General features: G+C 39.6%; 1 protein-coding gene across 1 annotated transcript in view; it reads left to right on the top strand.

Annotated features, from left to right (window-relative positions):
- Positions 1 to 3,215: 3,215 nt before the first annotated feature.
- The window catches only part of SCARF2 (scavenger receptor class F member 2), a 281,439-nt gene continuing 264,742 nt past the window's right edge, over positions 3,216 to 19,912 (top strand). The window contains exon 1 of the mRNA XM_073673292.1: positions 3,216 to 3,813. Within this exon, the coding sequence (XP_073529393.1) occupies positions 3,584 to 3,813 (230 nt within the window). The 5' untranslated portion in view covers positions 3,216 to 3,583. The remainder of the gene's footprint in view (positions 3,814 to 19,912) is intronic.

Genomic DNA, 19,912 nt, shown 5'->3' with positions numbered 1-19,912 from the left:
GAGGAGAGTCTCCTCTCCTCTAGACCTGGGTACCATCCGCACAATAGAACGCATGGAATGCGCATCTACATATACAGTGATGCGTAATCCATGCGATCTAATCCAAGTCAATGGCGGCGAAAACGCAGCACTTCCGCAAAATAATTGGTAGTGCTGAGTTTTTTTCCGCAATGATAATCCGCAGCGGAAATTTCCGCAGCATGTGCACAACACATGCAGATTATCATTGGGGAACATAGCAGGCCTTCTACCATGCATTTTTAAGCGTTTCTGCAGCGTTTTTGCCGCTGCGGAAATGCTTAAAAACGTATCGTGGGCACACAGCCTAAGACGCACTTTTTTCCTCCAAAATTTTGGAGGAAAGTGGGGGGTGCGTCTCACAGTCCAAATGTACTATATTATACTGTTGCTGTGAATGGTGGGAGGGGTGGAGGGAGCGGCAGAGGCGGAGGAGCGGGGCACAAGAAGCAGGAGCCACCTGCTGCAGCTTAGACTGCGCCTGCTGCTAAAGAAAATTAATATTCACTGCTCCCCACGCTCATAGGCGTGTGGAGCACTGAATATTCATTCTCCTTAATAGCGCACGCAGTGTCAGCAGCAGACACCGGCTCCTGCAATGGCTCAGCAGTCAAGTGTGCCCGCTATTAAAGAGCATGAATATTCACTACTCACCACTCCCATGGGATGAGCGATAGCCCAGCCTCTGCAGAAGCCAGCAGCTGCGGCTACAGTGTGTGCCCGCTATTAAGAAGAATGAATAGTCACTACTCCCCATGCCCATAGTTCCGGCGTGGGGAGCAGTGATTATTCTGGCAGCTCATCTCCCCATGTGAGGGCGCATGGCAGTGACATGAGCTGCTCACACAGTGAGATCAGCTGCTGGCAGAAGAACAGGACGCAGCGCTGGAGCAGAGGGAAGGAAGGTGAGTAGAAGCGTTTATTTTTTTGTGTGCAGCGTGATGGGAATGGGGGTACCATGCATACCAGGATGAGAGGCGCCATGCATACCACAATAAGGGTTGCCATGCATACCTGGATGGGGGATGAAGGGTGCCATGCATACCAGGATGGGGGATGAGGGGTGCCATGCATACAAGAATGAGGGGTGCCATGCATACCAGGATGAGGGGTGTCATACATACCAGGATGAGGGATGAGGGGTGCCATGCATACCAGGATGGGGATTGGGGTGCCATGCATACCAGGATGAGGGGTGCCAAGCATACCAGGATGGGGATTGGGGTGCCATGCATACCAGGATTGGAATGGGGCCACATATAACAGAAAGGGGGGGCCATATATACCAGGATGGGGGGGATATTAGTAGAAGATTGAGGGACATTACCCCTATAACAGTGTCAGCAGCAGACGCCCTCCTCCATAACAGTGCATCATGACCACATTTTTTGCTTCAATTTTTTTTCTATTTCCCTCCTCTAAAACCTAGGTGCGTCTTATGGTCCGGTGAGTCTTACAGTCCAAAAAAATACAGTAAATATTTTAAAAATAAATGTCTTCCATTGACCTCTCTATTCCCAATATTTCTTCCATATTTCCTTTCCACCCTTCTTTTCTCTCACTGTACCCAGCTTTCCTCACGACTCATTCTTGTGCTGTTCGGCCTCATGGTGCTGTTCTTTCCCCTTTCTCCCCTGATTCAGCCACCATGTGTTATCTGACAGGGAGCCTGCAGCTTCAATTAGGTGAACTGAGTTCTCTTATCACTCCTCTTGTCTGGATGGTGTAACCAGGACTCCCTATCACATGGGGGTCTTGGTCCTATTAACTTATTACCTCCCTGCCTCTCAGCATCATACTGTCTTGATAATCTGACTGTAATTTTAGTGTTAGTTCCTCAATCAGTGCTATATAATATTCACATAACTTACTTATCTGTCTATCTGCTCCTTACAGTTTATACATCCAGTATATAACTAAAACACTGTTCTGAACACACATGTACTTTCTTTCTGCACGTTTTTCAGTATTTATACACATCGTGTTTGGTTTTCCTTTCATGTCTGAAGACGATAACCGTAGAAATTTGAAATATGGGGCAGCCCTTATATATTAAAGTTAAAAATAATTATGTTAAAAATAAAGTATTTATTTACTATACTCCCTTGGATCTGTTTGGCATCTCTTCTTGCCACCTACAACCAGCAGCGTCCATTGCTCCCTATTTTCATCTTATATCCATGACTTTTTTTTAAGGTTAGGGTCACAAGACAGTATTTTCTCTCATCCAAGAGAATCGGGTTGATTATGCAAATATAACTCTGATCAGATTTTGATAAGAGTGTAATCATGTAGAAAAAAGAATCAGAGCTTACTATGCTTTGTAGGTTGGAAATCCATGAGAGGAAAATTGGTGGGTGCTATGACTCCAGCTGGTGTGGCTCAGCAACAATGGAAAAGTGAAAAAATGGAGAAGATGGAGAAAAAAAATGTCTCCATCTTCTCCATTGTGTCTGTCCCTGGAAATCGAACTGCACTCAGATGACATCCGAGTGCAGCCCAATGGTATCCACGCACTCATTGACTTGCATGGCCGAGTGTGATCCGAATATCGGATCAAACTTTGGCATGCTGCGATATTTTTCCTCAGACCGGCTCAGTCCGAGGGAAAAAACTGAGCACGTGCCCCATAGAATAACATCAGTCCGAGTGCAATTGGATGTTTTGTCGGATCGCACACGAGCCGAAAATACAGCCATTTGCATGAGCCCTAAAAGAAGTTCTGCAGTAGACGAGGCACGTACTCTAAGGCATAATGTACATCCTGTGTCCTACTCCTTATATATGGTCACTTGATTACCAATATTCCTATGGATTACTTTGGGATGGGGGCATAATATCCAATATATCATCAGATTTGCTTCCTTTATGAACGAAAACGGTTGTCAGTTGTGAAGCTTCCATGATTAGATCCACAGATTTCAGTATCCACTTAGATCAAGGTCAGATCTGCAGATGGATTTTAGGAAATCGATACTAGGAAGAATCTGATGAGCCAGAAGAAGGTGAAGCCTGGTCAGAGCTGCTCGGGGAATGTGCACAGGGATCTCTACCACTGCTGCTGCTTTATGAAGTGATTGTAAGAAACTTTGGGACTTTAACTCCAGACAGAAGAGGAAACTTCAGTGAGTGACTTGGAGCAGCAATGCCCTACTGGTCAGGGTTGGGTGGGACACGTCCACGATGCCCCACCTCCTAGAGGATCAGGGTAGCAAATCTGGAATTTCCTTCTGCCACTCCTGCCGTAGAAATCACTTCAAGCTGCCTGGCAGTCACAGGGACTGAGCACCATTTCCGTTGTGTGAGCTGCTGCACAATAACAAGACGGTCCCTCCTCATCCTCAGCACATCCCTGCAGCTCATCTGAGTCCTGCTGCTCGCCCACTCACTGGGATCCACAGTCTGGGAACTTAACCCCCCCACTCCCTGCACAGGGCATCTAGGAGACACCTCGTGGATTGCATTCTTCATGAGAAGTTTGGAGCCTTCTGAGATGCCCATCTACCCCCCACTGCCAGCTGCCTCTGGGGGACTTTGAAACTTTGCAGTGATCAGGGTGTCTGGGATGCAGATTGAGCAATCGGCTTCTCTGGGTCGGATGGGGATGAGGAGAGGAGGAAAGTTCTCTGGGATGGAGGGAACATGTGTGAGGGAATGGACTCTGCTGCTTGTGAAGCACAAGGGGACACCAGGGTCTCACTTCTTCTTTGTGGTGCTTTTAATGCTTTGCTGTGTGAACTATGGAAGTGGCCAAGAACTCAATCCTAGAGGAAGGAATGTCTGCAAACCTCCTGGGTAAGAGCCTGCACCAATAGATTGTACTTTCAGTATGAGCAATGTATGATTCTTAAAGGGAAATAAATGTAAGGGATTGTTAATAGTCTGGTAACTTCAGAAACTGCAGAAGCAGTATATTCTTGTAAAGGGAAATTGTAGAAAATGTCATAAGTAACTTCTAAATGCATTGGAAGGGCTGGTAGGAAAGTTCTGGTCCTTGAAAGTAATCTCAGAGTGATGATCTATAGCTACTTCTATAAAAACTTCACTTTCCTTAACTAACAGATATGTTTGCAAAACCATTTCAGATATAATGTATCTTAAAGGGGAACTCTATCAGGACTGAGTTCTAAGTAAGCTGAAAAACTGTTGCAGAAAGTACTGCCTGAAAGAGGAACTCTGACAAAGTTTGACATAATGTGAAACTTATGAGTAAGATTAAAAAGTAATTTCGGTACCTTAAATAGTTTTTAACCCCCTAGTTAGCAATCCTGCCTTCACTCCTCCACTGTTGCTTAGCAACATCACTTTTTATGGAGAGGTGATCACTGTAATACTCACAGCTAAAGAGTTGACTCTCTATTAGATGATACTGTGGCCAGGTAAATAACAATGAAAACATAACCTAGTTAGATTGGACTATGAAATGTAGAACTTGCTCAACAACTTCTGGTTTGGTGAGACATCTGCTAAGTGAAGATGGTGGCTGGATCCCTACAGAATAGTCTCAGAGCATTAGGAGTGGGCACGTGTTTGGTTAATTGAACTTGGTATAGTAGCAAAAGCTATGGAGATAATGGAGTGTTTGCTGTAAATATTTGGGAAATTTGCTGACAATATTTGGACAATTGCGCAAAGTAGCAAACAGAAGCAATGAGAAGTGGACATGGGGAAGAGGAACTAATGAGTTAGAATGTGTCAGTAAGTTTCCAATAGGAGGGGCCCCAGAATTGCATAACATGGGACTGATTGGTCCAGTGTGCTCATCACTTCTGGGCAATGGCAGGGACCATGGGAGGCCTGTATCTTCCACTCCAGCTTTGTGCTGTGCTGATTAACGAGTGACAGTGAGGATGGCATGGTCATTGATAGGCAGAGAAATCCATGGAAGGGCACTTCATAAATGACCGTCAAATGCCAGGCATTTTCCTTCTGTGAATTGCTAGTTCCTTTAATTTCTTTAATAACTTGGCTGTGACTTTTCTAACAGGTAATCATGTTACCTCTCCTCAACACTTCAATTATATTGCAATATATTGCATTTGCAAGGCAATAAATCTCAGCTAATGGGATGAATATATCCTTTAGCTGAATTCTTCATAAATTGTAGAATGAAATCCTGGAAGGTATAATTGTAACAAGTGGCAGAGCTTAATTAGGAGATTAATACTTTATTTTTTTTGCCTTAATAATTCATATAGAAGCAATTTTATATTCCTGTTATGGACAGTTAATGTATGAAATAAGGGGGTCAGATGTGATTAGCCGCTTTGGCTTCTATGAACTTCTTTTCTTATAGACATTTTCTTTTCTCCATGCCTAATCTTTTTTCGCCTCTAGCCGAGTTATGGCGCTTGATATCGCCATGATATGCAGCAACTAAACTTCCATTTAGTAAGTTGAAATGGCATTATATGTCTAAAGATGTCCGATTTTTGCATACGCATGCTATCAGTGTTTTTCACGGATAGCACTCGTACCCATGGTATTCATGTGGCCGGTATTTTTCCTCGAACCAAGTGATCCATGGCAAATATCGGAGACAGATCCGATTTTGATCCAAGGGTTGGATCAAAATCGGCAACGACAGTCAATGGGTCCGTGAAAAAATTGGACAGCACTCGAATGACATCTGATGGTGGTCCAATTTACAGACTGTTAGAATGGCGAAGGTTACATTTCTCCATAAGCAAGAAAATCGGATGACACTCGTACCCCACTCTCTTCAAACTCTGATGAAACTCTGATCAGATTAATCGGTCCGATTTTCTCGTACGCTAAAAAATCAGACGTGTGAATGAGGCCTAAGAATACCAACTGCAGCCTATAATCAAGAACTATGTATGTTACAATATTAATGTGACATTATATATCTCTACAAGCCTCAATGTCACTATGTTACATTTATTGCTTTAAGACAAGAAGTCAAAGTTACAGTCTATCTCCAGTCATATACACAGTATGGGTTAAGTGGCAGCTTACAGTAATATCCTATAGTGGCTCATAGTATGAGTTCATCTGTGTAGTGGACTTCAAGGTCATTGACTTATAAAGGCAGAAATAGTTTCTGATGTATATATGATTTTGCTAACTTTAGTGACTTTTTAGCCAGACACGGTAACAGTTGAGACATTGTAAAAAATATGGTGTAAACTTTAGTGCGTTTAGGAGGGCCTTCTAAAGGGAAACACAGAGTGTCAGGAAAGTTATTGCCGCCTTTTCCTTACATTGTAGACTGTGTTATGCAGCAAGTGATTGGCCCGGCTTGTACAGTCGTGTACAGGAGGAGCATTACAACGCTTCTCATACAATGCAGGTTATCTAACTGGAGAATAGGAGGATTGCTAGGATTGCTACTCATTAGTAATATTAGTGCACTCTGTACTAACAAAGCGGAGGAAATTAAAGAATTCTACAAAACAAGGGGAGTACATTGATTTAGCCAATTTTATTAATTATGTGTTTTAGACATTTTTATACTTTTGTTGACACTTTTGAATTGTCTTGAAAAAGGAGTAGGGCTAAGAGTAAAATACTGATTTTTCAATGGCGTGTGTCATCTTTTGGGAATAAGATAGTGGTGTGAAGAAAAAGTCAAGAGGGAGTGTAGAAAAGAGATAAAGCCTTATTATTTATTTACTATGCTCTCTTTTATAGCACCAAAATATTCCGCAGCGAATTCCAGACATCATCAGCACTGTTCCCATTGGGGCTCACAATCTAATTCCCTATAAGTATGTCTTTGGAGTGTGGGAGGAAACTGGAGAACCCAATGGAAACCCACGCAAATATAGGGAGAACATACAAACTCCTTGCAGATGTTGTCCCTGGTGGGATTTGAACCCAGGACCCCAGCGCTGCAAAGGAACACTGTTGTCCTACAAATATTTGCCAAATTTATCCTACAAATTGAATCAATCTCTCTCGTCATCTGTCCTAGTTTAATCCTGTCTAAATTTGGGGTGGATTTGTAAGACACTGTTCACATCTAGATGTATAAAAAGAGAAATATAGAAATTACAAAGTGCTGCACTAACTGCACGAAGACACCAGAGGCGCCATATGGTCCCTATTGATTATCATGAGGTTTATCTGGTTTCCATCATGGTGAATGGTATTTTAACAGACAAAATGTGAATAGAGCCTAAATTGTACCCACTGTATTGTGTTCGGCCCATATAAATAGTTCGGACATTTGAACATTCAGTAGCCAATTTTCTTTGTTCCTCCTGGTCTCCAGTGTCAAATTTGTAACAACTCCCAACTACCATGTGCCAATGTATTATACTGGTGCTTTGTTATGCCCCTATCTGCCATATTCGCAATTACGATAACTTCTTTGTGGATGTTCCCATGGCTTTCCTATTCCTAGGCTCCTAGTGGTTGGATTTGCAAATGTACATCTCAAAAGGAAGGCCCCGATGAATGCCTCTGTATAGCCACATGGTGACTGTAGGCTTTCATGAAATAAAATAAGTAAAACTTAGGGTGTGTGCCCACGTAGCGTTTTACAAGCATATTTGATGCTGAAATTCCGCAGCGGAAACGCTTGTAAAACACTTGGTTATCCACACCCCATGGTCCACAATGAGTTTCTGCAAGTTCTATGCCCATGCTGCGGATTTTTCCGCAGCGTTTTTGATGCGCACAAAAATCTGTAGCATGTTAATTAATTTTGCGTTTCCGCATGCGGAATTGCCTTTGCAATGCAATAAAAAACGCAAGGCAATTCCGCTTGTCGAAAACGCACGATAAACGCTTGCGGAATTCCGCATGTGTTTTTCCAGGAAAGGACAAGCAGAAATGAAGCAGAAATTTTCTGCTTCATTTCCGCAACGTGGGCACATAGCCTTACAGCATACATTTTTTTTTCTGTAAAACCCTGCATAGGCAAGCACAGAAGACTGTTTTCCTATGCTTTGCAAAACTAATATTCTAGCGGATGCTAAAAGAAACATGAATAAATGGGGCCCTAATGTTTGTCATATAGTATGTGCCAGGAGTGTTCCCGGTGCGTACTCAGAAGATAGTGTATAAATGTTATGTCAGTACGGTTATACTGGTATAGAGAGCAACGACAATGCTATATATGATTATTTATCAGTGTAGGTTAACCTAATTCTTCTCATACTTTTCTTTTCTCAACAGGCAGACTATTCTAGACTACAAAACTAGTGGCTTATTCTTAATATTCAGTCTGTGGGGGTCTTACTGTAGTTAGCTGCCTAAAGGGGCAACTGTGATATCTGCCTCTTTATTTTGTTCCAGGCACAGCCTTAGCCCATTAGATATTGTGTGGCTTAAGGCCAGACGATTTATAGTTCTCAGTTTGAATGAAAACTCTGCTTTTAAAGGGGTTTTCCCACAAACAAAGTACATTTTAATCAATTTATCTGGGAATAAAATAAGTTCCACAATTGGATGAGTTAAAAAAAAATGTTACTGTGCTGAGATAATCATATAAATGTGCTCCCCCTATAATGTGTGCCCTGACCGTATAGGAATATGGTCTGATCATACCACAGCTCCCGGGCAGAGCAGAATGCAAAAGAGTATACAGACATTACAGCATGGGATTGCAGCTGACTCTTTCTGTGAGGCAAAACATTTGCTGCTTGTTTTTAAATATGTTTTAAACCAGCATTTGTGATCCTATGCTGTAATGTCTGTATACTTTTTTTGTGTCCTCCCCTGCCCAGGAGCTGTGGTATGATCAGACCATGTCCCTGTACATAGCAGGGGCACATTTATAAGATAATCTCAGCACAGGAATATTTTTTTAAACACATCCAATTGTGGAACTTATTATTATTCCAAGATCTATTAATTAAAATTTACTTTGTTCATTGGAAAATCCCTTTAAGTTAATTTTCACAGTTATAATGCGTATAAGATGATGAGCAATCTTATAGTAAACTTGACTCATTTCTCTCTTCATGGCCAAGTTAGATTCAGAATATCTTTTTTTCCTGGTACCAGAGAACAGTGTATTCTGGGTCATTAGAGACACATGGTTTAACTAGTAGGCGTATATCTGATACAGCAATCAACCGAAACCTCTGTTTCCAAGGGCTACCAATCAAATTTTTAAAGCAGCTGTGAATATGCAGAGAAAGAATAAAATGAGATAACTCAAAAGTAGTTGTAACATTTTATCATTTTAAAAGGAAAAATTTTGTTTAAAGCCCCAATTCATCATTGCTCTTTTTTCAGTTTTCTGGAGTAATAGCTCCTTCTAAATGGCTTTAGTATTTGCTACTGATTTTCTCTACTTTTTATAACACTTTTTAAAGTTCTCTCTTTTTTGAGTATTTTTTGATTTTTCTTCGACAACTTTGCTCATCCAGATTTTTTAGGCAGATTCATGAAATGTAAAGTTTACCAAATGTTGCATTTTTTTAGCGCATCTCACTAAGTCACATGACTTAGGATAAAAAGCCAGGTCATGTGATAAGGCTCATTAAAGAGTCACTATTGACTTCTAGGATTGCTACGTCCTGTAGGTGGCACTAGAGTTCTAGTCCTCTTCCTCTCTGAAGAGACAATTTGCATATTTCCCAGAGGAGCATTGCGGCTTTAAAAGTCTCCTCACTCTGACATGCTTAACACGTCACTCGCCGCAAGGAGAAATATTACCCCTAGATAAGGGAATGTTCACACAGAGCGTTTTTGCTGCGTGTCTTGTCTTTTTTCTGCAGCCAAAACTTGCTCTCTTGGCAGTGAAAACATGTTCAAAATCCTTGTTCTTCAGAGTTTTGCAGTGTTTTCTTCACAAAATTTTTGATTCTATTTTTTGCAGCATTTTAGGTGCAGATTACATATGAGATTTGTCTATACTACATCTTTAATAAAGTTACTTCATTCACTGAAAACGCCGCAAAAAATACCGTCACGTTTTTTGCAGAGTTGTTTCACTTTCTCTTTGCTTTTTATGGGTGAAAAATGCTTAAAAAAAGCTGAAAGTATTGACATGCTGTAGATTTCAAAAGCGCTGCAGCTCTCAAATTCAGTTAGGGAAAAAAAACGTGTGCACGACATCTCAGAAATCTCATAGCTTTTGCTGGTGCTGTAAAAAGCAGCTTTTAATTTGCATAAAAAACTGCAGAAAACCTCATGTATGAACATAGTCTAATAGGTAGATACTGCCAAATTATAGACCAAGAGATCCAGTGCCATCGGCCTACAGAATGCCTTTATTGGTATGCTGCCATGCTGTTGTTGTTGGTTTAATTAAGATTGTGCCTCTGCCTGGAAGTGACCATTTAGAATTGTTCTGCCTTATTTGTAAGAAAAAGTCAACGGTTGTGTTTGGACATTGAACTTGTGTTGTTACATTGCTTAAGGAAGAAGCATCGCAAACCTTTTCCCACCACTCGCATCCATCTCTACAGCCAGATTCTGTGTCTTACAATTTGGCTTTCGAGACTACTCAGGTCTCTTCACCAGGCTAGTATACCACAAAATCTGAAGAGTCACATATTTATACACAATAAGACACAAAAATAATGCAATAGATAAGACAGGTGATGGAAAGCAGAGTTATTATGGAAGAGATAAACAGTTCTGGCTATAAATATTTTAGCAGTTAATATATAAAGAGTGTGAAGGTTTTAAATGATAGTTTAAGTGATATTTTTAAGTTTTAAATGATAGTTTGCAGGATCTTGTGATTGCAACATTTTTGGTTTGTGATATTACGCCTTGTTCTACACCTATGGGCTCGCTCATACGAGCAAATAAATCGGGCAAATAAATCCGAGTGCAGTGCAATATACTCACACAGAGTCAATTGAGAAGATGGAGAACTCTTGATCTCCATCTTCTCCTCACCTGTGCTGTGATTCTCTCATGGTAAAGAATCAGATCACACACAGATGACCCTCGGATCAAACTGTGACAGAGTTTGATTCGAGTGTCATTACCATAATCGGCCCGATTCTCTCACACGAGAGAATATTCACTTGTGTGATCCTGGCCTAATATACACATAAATAAATAGCAATTAGTGTAGGTTTTGTGACAGCTTATCAAGAAATTTGTATCCAAGACACCAAGAAGCTCTATCATGGCAAATCTCCTATCTTATATAGTTATTATTTCAGTTTGCACTCTAGATGATAATCGAATAAGGCCACGGCCCCACTATCAGTATTTGGTCAGTATTCGGTCAGTATTTTTTCTCAGGAGTGGGAGCCAAAACCAGGTGAGGGACAATCAGAGAAAAGGTATAATAGAAACAAGTCACCAATTCTGCATTTATCACCCACTCCTGGTTTTGGTTCCCACTCCTGAGAAAAAATACTGACCAAATACTGATAGTGGGGCCGTAGGCAAAGTGGCCGAATACTGATAGTGGGGCCGTAGGCTAAGTGACCGAATACTGACCAAATACTGATAGTGGAGCCGTGGCCAAAATGTATCACTTTGGCATGACTCTAACTTACTATAACCTGGCAATGATTAAAGTAGGAAAAGAGAATGTAGTTGTATGACTTATAACACTTGCACATTGTAAAATGCTGACTCACAAACCTATATAATTGTTGGGAATGCTTGCCAGGTCCTGGTTCTAATTGCTCTTGGAATGCATCGGCGCTAAGTGTTATGTTGCCGAATGTGTTTAATGTAAACTGTATTGTACGGTACGTTCTAGAACACGTTCCATATGGTATATTCTCTGTACTTTAAAGTGAATTTTTGAGTATCTCCACATGTTCACATGGTTTTATGCATGTCTCTTTTAAAATAAAGAGGGGACTAATGTATAAATATTCACTTCAACATTGAAAATCTCTAGTAAATGCTCTGTTTTACTTACGGAGATGAAAATGCAGTGATAAACTGTTCTGTATATGTAAGTGAAACTCTGGATCCAGTTGCAATTCATTTTTAGCTCAGACCGTTAAAGATTAATTTCAATCTAAGAAGGGTATAACCATGTCTAGGCGCCATCCACAGGAGGTGGGTATACGAAAACAGGGGAGCACAAGTGCGCTACACTGTTCCCATAACTCCTGAGGCTGCCATTTTTCTGCCCCAGCTATCATGTTTTCCCCTTGATAAGCCAAGGACTGATGTGGATAAAAATATCAAACAAATAACTTCCTATGTAATGCATGCAGGTCAATCAGCATCCACTGTTTTGACACAGAGAGCACTTTTTGCCTATATTCCCTGGACAGTGGTCATCATCACCTTTAAACATCACTTTTATCCATGGAGTCCAAAATTTGGTGTGCTCCCTCTTTGGATGTGGGCAAAATGTTTTTGGCAGATTCTACAAAACATATATATATATAGACAGTAGCACTGCTTCTGATATCAGACTTGATATTTCTTATCTTTATTGAGGGTTAAAGTCTTGTTGTCACTTATGCAGAATAGATAAGTTGAAATGAAAGGAATGTGACTGAGATGAGTTCTGATGAGAATCAATGTCACCTTTCTGCAGCAAAGGCAGCGACTACCGTGAATGCTGGGGGTTATAAAAACCATGATTCATTTTTCCCAAGTATCTATGACAATTTATGCACCTCATTTAAGGGGTTATTCCCACAAAAAAAAATCTAGATATTCTCTATTCCAGCGGTCCCATATGAATAGGGGGATAACTTTATTTTTTGTGAATAAATCTTTAAACTTTAATTGTAAAATTCCTCCAAACAAAGCATACATTATATTGGGACAGAGCTTCCTAATTCCTCTGCTACATAGTATGTACGTCTTCTCACTGCATATACTTTATCTTTTTTCAATACTCATCATAAGTCCACTTTTGTGGATTTTCATTCACATCAATAGAGGGCACACCATTAGCAAAAACACTAAATACTGTACATCCATATAAACTGCTCATATATCTGGTAACCACCATATGGATACTAGATGTCTCATTAAAAGTTATCACAATGTTGATTTTGAGAGTTTTATTGTTGTTGTTATTTTAATAGGGGGACACTTTCCTTGTGTAATCTACAAATACATATACACGAACACAGTCCTGCGAGCATCTTCATGTAGGTGACATAGCTGGGATGCCAATTTTAATGCAATTCTCTTTATAATAGATTTTCTAGAAAATTCCTTTGAATAGGTGAACCTCTCCTGGAACCTCCACTGAAGAATGGGCCATGCCTTGACCTCATCCCTAGAGTACCCGACACAAAGGGCAGTAGCACTCTGGAAATTCTCATTGGTTACATATTCATTGCAACTAGGCCAACATTGTTACCTCACATAAAAACTTGTTTGCAGTCGTGTAATAATGCCATTCTCCATTGGAATCTATAATGTGCTGCTGTTATGCTTAAATGACTGTTTTTCTTATTCAGTTATCCTCAAAGCATTGTAAAGTTCTGAATTTTTTTTTATGTATGTCAATACCTCTGCTTCATTCTCTCTAAAACAACATGCTTTAGTGCTGTTTCATGCTTCTTTAGATGCTCCTTTTAACTGCTGCTCAGCAAGATTCCTACCCTATATTCAAACAATCTTATACCTGGCCAGCCTCCTTGCTCTTTACCTTTATACACAGAGAAGGGGATTCCATGTTCTGATTGTTTGAATATAGTTTATCAGTCTTTCTGAGCAGCAGTTGAAAGCATCTTCTAAAGAAGTCTAAACTGGGCATTGAAACAGCACTGCAACATTGTGGTAAAAAAATTATAACTTTATAAATTCTCTTTAGGTTCTAGATATTTTGAAAGTCATAGTCAAGAGCATTTTTGGTGACATGCATGGAATGTGACTGTTGCATGACAGCTCTTGAGACTCTCTAAATATATTCGATGGTTTTAGTTAATCCAGTTACTTACACATGAGACATATACTAGACCATTTATACTCCTAGCTAAGAATACAACATCATAATTGTAAAAATGTGAACTATGAGGACCATTCCTATATCTTTATAACACTATCTATGGGATAGAGTGTCAAGGCATGGCATTAAGATTATTTTATAATATTTCTAGACAAATGTATTTACTTGTTCTTATGATTTAATCCAAACAGCTGCTATATTAGAAAATAGTAGAATGGATTTTTTTTGTATATATTTATAGTACAGGCTTCCTGATGACCTTAGAGACTTGCACTCTTATTTACTGTAGTTACAAAATGAATCCCCCATTGTTGGTGATTGATGACATTTTAGAAAAATGTGTACAGCCTCATGTATGAAAATGGCAAAAGTAAAATAAGACTTATTGGTCAAAAAGGCCATTTTTAAACCTTAGACTATGTATGATGTCCCTTGTTGGCTGCCATGGCTATATTTTTTTTTAGACAGCTTTCTCACGTGAGGCCCATTATTCTGTTTTTGTTCCTGACCTTAAGTCTTAACCACAAAAGGACAATGTCCCAGAAAGTAACAAGTAGAGGGAAAGCACAGTGGCTCAGTGGTTAGTTAGTACTGTTGCTTTGCAGCGCTAGGGTCCTTTGTTCAAACCCCACCTGGGAGAACATCTGCATGGCTTTCCTCCAGATATTCCAGTTTCCTTCCGCACTCCAAAGACATACTGGCAAGGAATTTAAATTGTGATGCCCAGTGGTGACAGTGATAATAAGTTTAAGTACAATAATTTAATAAAATATAGAAAGTTGTTTGGTTCATGCTTGAGAGTTGGTTTTCATTAGTGGTTTCCTATGATATTGTCTTATGCAAGGGAATCTGCCAGGACGTTTAGTTTACTTAAACTACAGGTACATCTCACTAAATTAGAATATCATCAAAAGGTTAATTTATTTCAGTTCTTCAATACAAAAAGTGAAACTCCTATATTATATAGAGTCATTACAAACAGAGTGATCTATTTCAAGTGTTTATTTCTGTTAATGTTGATGATTATGGCTTACAGCCAATGAAAACACAAAAGTCATTATCTCAGTAAATTAGAATACTTTATAACACCAGCTTGAAAAATGATTTTAAAAGCCGAAATGTCCTACTGAAATGTATGTTCAGTAAATGCCCTCAATACTTGGTCGGGACTCCTTTTGCATCAATTACTGCATCAATGCGGCGTGGCATGGAGGGATCAGCCTGTGGCACTGCTGAGGTGTTATGGAAGTCCAGGTTGCTTTGATAGCAGCCTTCAGCTCATCTGTATTGTTGGGTCTGGTGTCTCTCATCTTCCTCTTGACAATACCCCATATATTCTCTATGGGGTTAAGGTCAGGCGAGTTTGCTGGCCAGTCAAGCACAGTGATACTGTTGTTTTTAAACCGGGTATTGGTACTTTTGGCAGTGTGGACAGGTGCCAAGTCCTACTGGAGAATGAAATTTCCATCTCCAAAAAGCTTGTCGGCAGAGGGAAGCATGAAGTGCTCTAAAATTTCCTGGTAGACGGCTGCGCTGACTTTGGTCTTGATAAAACACAGTGGACCTACACCAGCAGATGACATGGCTCCCCAAACCATCACTGATTGTGGAAACTTCACACTAGACCTCAAGCAGCTTGGATTGTGGCCTCTCCACTCTTCCTCCAGACTCTGGGACCTTAATTTCCAAATGAAAATTGGAACTCTGGGACCTTGTGGAGTGTGTCAATGACTGCCTTCTGGACATCTGTCAAGTGAGCAGTCTTCCCCATGATTGTGGAGCCTACTGAAACAGACTAAGGCACATTTTTAAATGCTCAGGAAGCCTTTGCAGGTGTTTTTTGTTAATTATTTTAATTTACTGAGATAATGACTTTTGTGTTTTCATTGGCTGTTAGCCTCAGTCACCAACATTAACAGAAATAAACACCTGAAATAGATCCCTCTGTTTGTAATGACTCTATATAATATATGAGTTTCACTTTTTGTATTGAAGAACTGAAATAAATTAACTTTTTTATGATATTCTAATTTAGTGAGATGCGCCTGTATATACATGACCATAGAAGTGCATGTGTGTCTGTATTGACCCAACGCGATTCTCTTTAAAAAAATTAGTGCTAAGTGCAGTTAAATAGTAAAAAGAAATTGTCCAATTTTGGATTCTAAAAATAACATTTGATTTGTGCATTGATCACTCTCAGCTTCTATATCTTTGTGTTATCAGACCTATACCTAAGTGAAACTGAGAGTGCGGACACGGGGAATGGCTCTGAGAGCATGGCGGTTCCTTCATTATGGTGATCCCTTTCAAAGTGTCTACAGACATGTTTGCATGACATCTCACAATATGTTTTAGAATTTTTGCATTATGTTAACTTTATATATCCTTGACAGAGAAGGGTTTGCTAAGGTGCAAGAACTTGCTGAACTTACAATAATAATAATAATACAAGTTTCTCTATATTATTATTATCGAATCAAATGCAATGCAACCAAGGACTTATCATTTGGATAAATTAAGTTAACTGTATTTTGAATAAAAATTAATTATTATTATTATATAATACAATTAACACAATTTATTTATGAAAATGACGTGTCTGTGGTTGCATTGCATTGGATCCTTCTAGATAGCTATAGTAATGCAGTTCTTCTCCCAGAATTCTGTAATATTTGAGAGTATATTTTACGATTCATTTTGTAAAGCCTGAGAGACAGGAGAAGGTTTGTGAAATGTAAACATTTTACATTGAGTTGTATGTGGGATTTCCTGTTAACCCTCCTATTCTCTGTGGGCCTAGCTGGAACTGCACAATAATTGCAGCTGACAGCATAGGCTGCTTGCACGCGCATCAATATTCATGCTCCGCTTGGAACATTCTCTTCCTGCGTCTCTTAGTATTGTTACTGTACTGTTCTCTACTTGAGTGAAAAGTTAACTTCCCTCTCAGCAGAGAAACACACAAGCAACTACTGTCTGTTACTGAGGCCATGTGTCCTCCCTGCTAATAAACTCCTCTCCAGCAAGGCGAACGCATTTCCACGACTCTCAATTGCTTCTTTTATAGCGCTATGAACGGCTGAGTTACCTGACGGCCGATGCATATTCATATATTGAGTGAGTTCGTGTGTCTCCCATACGTTCCTTATGACTGCTGGCGTTGTGCGTGTAAATTAATTGCTGGCATAGGACAAAGGTAGCACAGAAGGAACTAGTCTACAGCTTGAGAAGTCATTTACAATACAGGCAGGCTGTGGATTAATGGGAAACTGTCAACTATCCAGATTTCAAGGGGTAGTCTGCTTTGAAAATCACTTTTCGTATAGTGGGACCTCAGGGACAAGACTGACCATGGGGGTTCAGTGCAATAATAATAATATAATAATAATTTTTATTTTTATAGCGCCAACATATTCCGCAGCACTTTACAAATTTTAGGGGGGACTTATACAAACAATACAGAATAAACATATCTCATATCGAAAGGAGTGAGGGCCCTGCTCGCAAGCTTAGTCTATGAGGAAATGGGGGGAGACCCAAGAGGTAGAATGTGCAAAGCTTGTGATCAGATTTAGAGACACTTATTATTATTTACATCAAGTATACAAGTTAAAAATGTGAAGAAAATGGTGTGTTTTTCAATATCACCATATATATTTAAAAGTGAAAAATTGAAAAATCTTGCAACTAGGTCAATAACCGTAATATTAAAGCAGTTGTCCTCTTTCAGAAAAACAAAAAAACAAACCGCATACAAACTTTTTAAACTAATACTTTGTTAGCTGTTATTATATTACTGTTAGGATTGCAATGCAAGATAACACTTATATATATATATACATACAGTGATGGCCAACAGTGATGGCACATTCTGTCAGATAATACTCAGTTTCTTCCTGAAAATGATTGCAATGATTGTAGCGCTTGATGGTTTTTGCAACTGCACTTGGGGACACTTTCAAAGTTTTCCCAATTTTTCACACTGACTGACCTTCATTTCTTAAAGTAATGATGGCCACTCGTTTTTATTTACTTAGCTGCTTTTTTCTTGCCATAATACAAATTCTAACAGTCTATTCAGTAGGACTATCAGCTGTGTATCCACCAGACTTCTGCACAACACAACTGATGGTCCCAACCCCATTTATAAGGCAAGAAATCCCACTTATTAAACCTGACAGGGCACACCTGTGAAGTGAAAACAATTTCTGGTGACTACCTCTTGAAGCTCATCAAGAGAATGCCAAGAGTGTGCAAAGCAGTCATCAAAGCAAAAGGTGGCTACTTTGAAGAACCTAGAATATAAGACATATTTTCAGTTGTTTCACACTTTTTGTTAAGTATATAATTCCACATGTGTTAATTCATAGTTTTGATGCCTTCAGTGTGAATGTACAATTTTCATAGTCATGAAAATACAGAAAAATATTTAAATGAGAAGGTGTGTCCAAACTTTTGGTCTGTACTGTATGTATATGGCATTATTGTATTTTTTGGTGGCCAAGTCTCTAGGGATGTTTTCTAATTAATTTATTGTTTTCCATATGTTTATGTCTGCACAAGCAACAATAATCTGAGAGAGACTGAGCTATACCATTTTTCAAAGGACCCAGTGTGGTTGACTCTGTACCATTGTTTGGATCTAATTTTTAGCCGATCCTGTTTTTTATTTGTGTGTCTGGTATAAGGGTAAACTAGGGCTAATAAGGAAGAGCCGACATGGAACGGGGACACCAAACCGTATCTCTAGGGTTCTAAACGTCCGCTGTCAGGTAAGGTTTCAGTATCAGAGGGAAAGCTAGGGCCAGTCTGAATGGTCTTGGTATTGCTTCCCAGTTACCCTTACCCCATTTGTATTGACTCCTGTTTTTAATGTTCTTTGTCCGTTTATATATTGACTCGTTATATCTTTTAATGATATCTAATGAAAGTTAGATTTTATATAGGGTTACTTTTGCTGTTATGGTCTTAACTGCAAATGGACATGTATATCATCAAGATCTTCTGCTGGCAGCTCCCTTTGTAATTGCTGACTAATGGCCAACATGTGTTAGATGGGAGACAAGTCCAGAGACGTACAGGCCATGGTAGCACGTTTAGGCCACCAGGTTGTTCACCGTAGCACAAGCAATATGCAGCCTGGTGTTGTCATGTTGCAAAAATGTCTTCTGGGACACTTTGGAGAAATGGCCGTACCACTGGTTCCATGACTAATAAATGGCAGATTAATTAGAAAAGTTATTCTTCCAGTTCTCTGTATTTGCTAAACATCCATTGGGACTGCACATCTGATGACTATGTAAGCCAATTTCAGTTACATCGTAATAATCCATCCTTAGTGACATTTCTGGCCAGTGATTGAATATGTGGGTCACTTACATGTTCGCACTGTTGGCGTCACATCAGTTCACACAGAGGAAAAAGTCTAAGCCCAAATATAGATATTTACAGTTCTCTGGACACCACGTTCACAGTTGGAGAGAAGAAGACTTTGAAACATGGAACATGGAGAAGGGACCATTTGTTGAGTAAATTCTTAACATTGAGGTGCAAGGCATGTTTTTGTTTTTAGGCATGATTACTTCTTTAACTACAACCGATAGCAGTATAGCCCCCTTGAAATAAAAACTAAAGATGAGGGGCACCCAACTGTGAGAACCTCTACAATCATGATTATCTTTTAGCCATCATTAGTATTTTGAAAGAAAGTGTTTTGTGCAAGAAAAAGTAGTTTTAGTTTCCAGAAGGTAGAGATTCTCCATGAAGAAGCATCAGATGCATACACTCATGCTGTTTTGCCATCTTTTGGAGAACATTTCCAGCATTACATGTAGACCATAGCTGTGCTAGGAAAGAAGTAAAGGCACAAAAACCCCAAATAACTTCCTCATGGCCCCCAACTGGTCATGTTTTCAGGATTTCCTTAGCATTGATGGAATTATTATCAAGGCATCAGAAACTGTCACAAGTTCTCTCACCTGTGTAATACTAAGAAAATCCTGAAAACATGAATTGTTGGGGGGCCATGAGGACTGGACTTTAGGAAACGCTGCCTTACAGGATTGGTCAATA

Source organism: Phyllobates terribilis, unplaced genomic scaffold (assembly GCF_046119375.1).
Source record: "Phyllobates terribilis strain yellow unplaced genomic scaffold, ASM4611937v1 Scaffold_1__5_contigs__length_1240528914, whole genome shotgun sequence".
Lineage (NCBI taxonomy): Eukaryota > Metazoa > Chordata > Amphibia > Anura > Dendrobatidae > Phyllobates > Phyllobates terribilis.
Note: the sequence above shows the minus strand (reverse complement) of the source record. Positions and strands in the feature narration are given on the sequence as shown.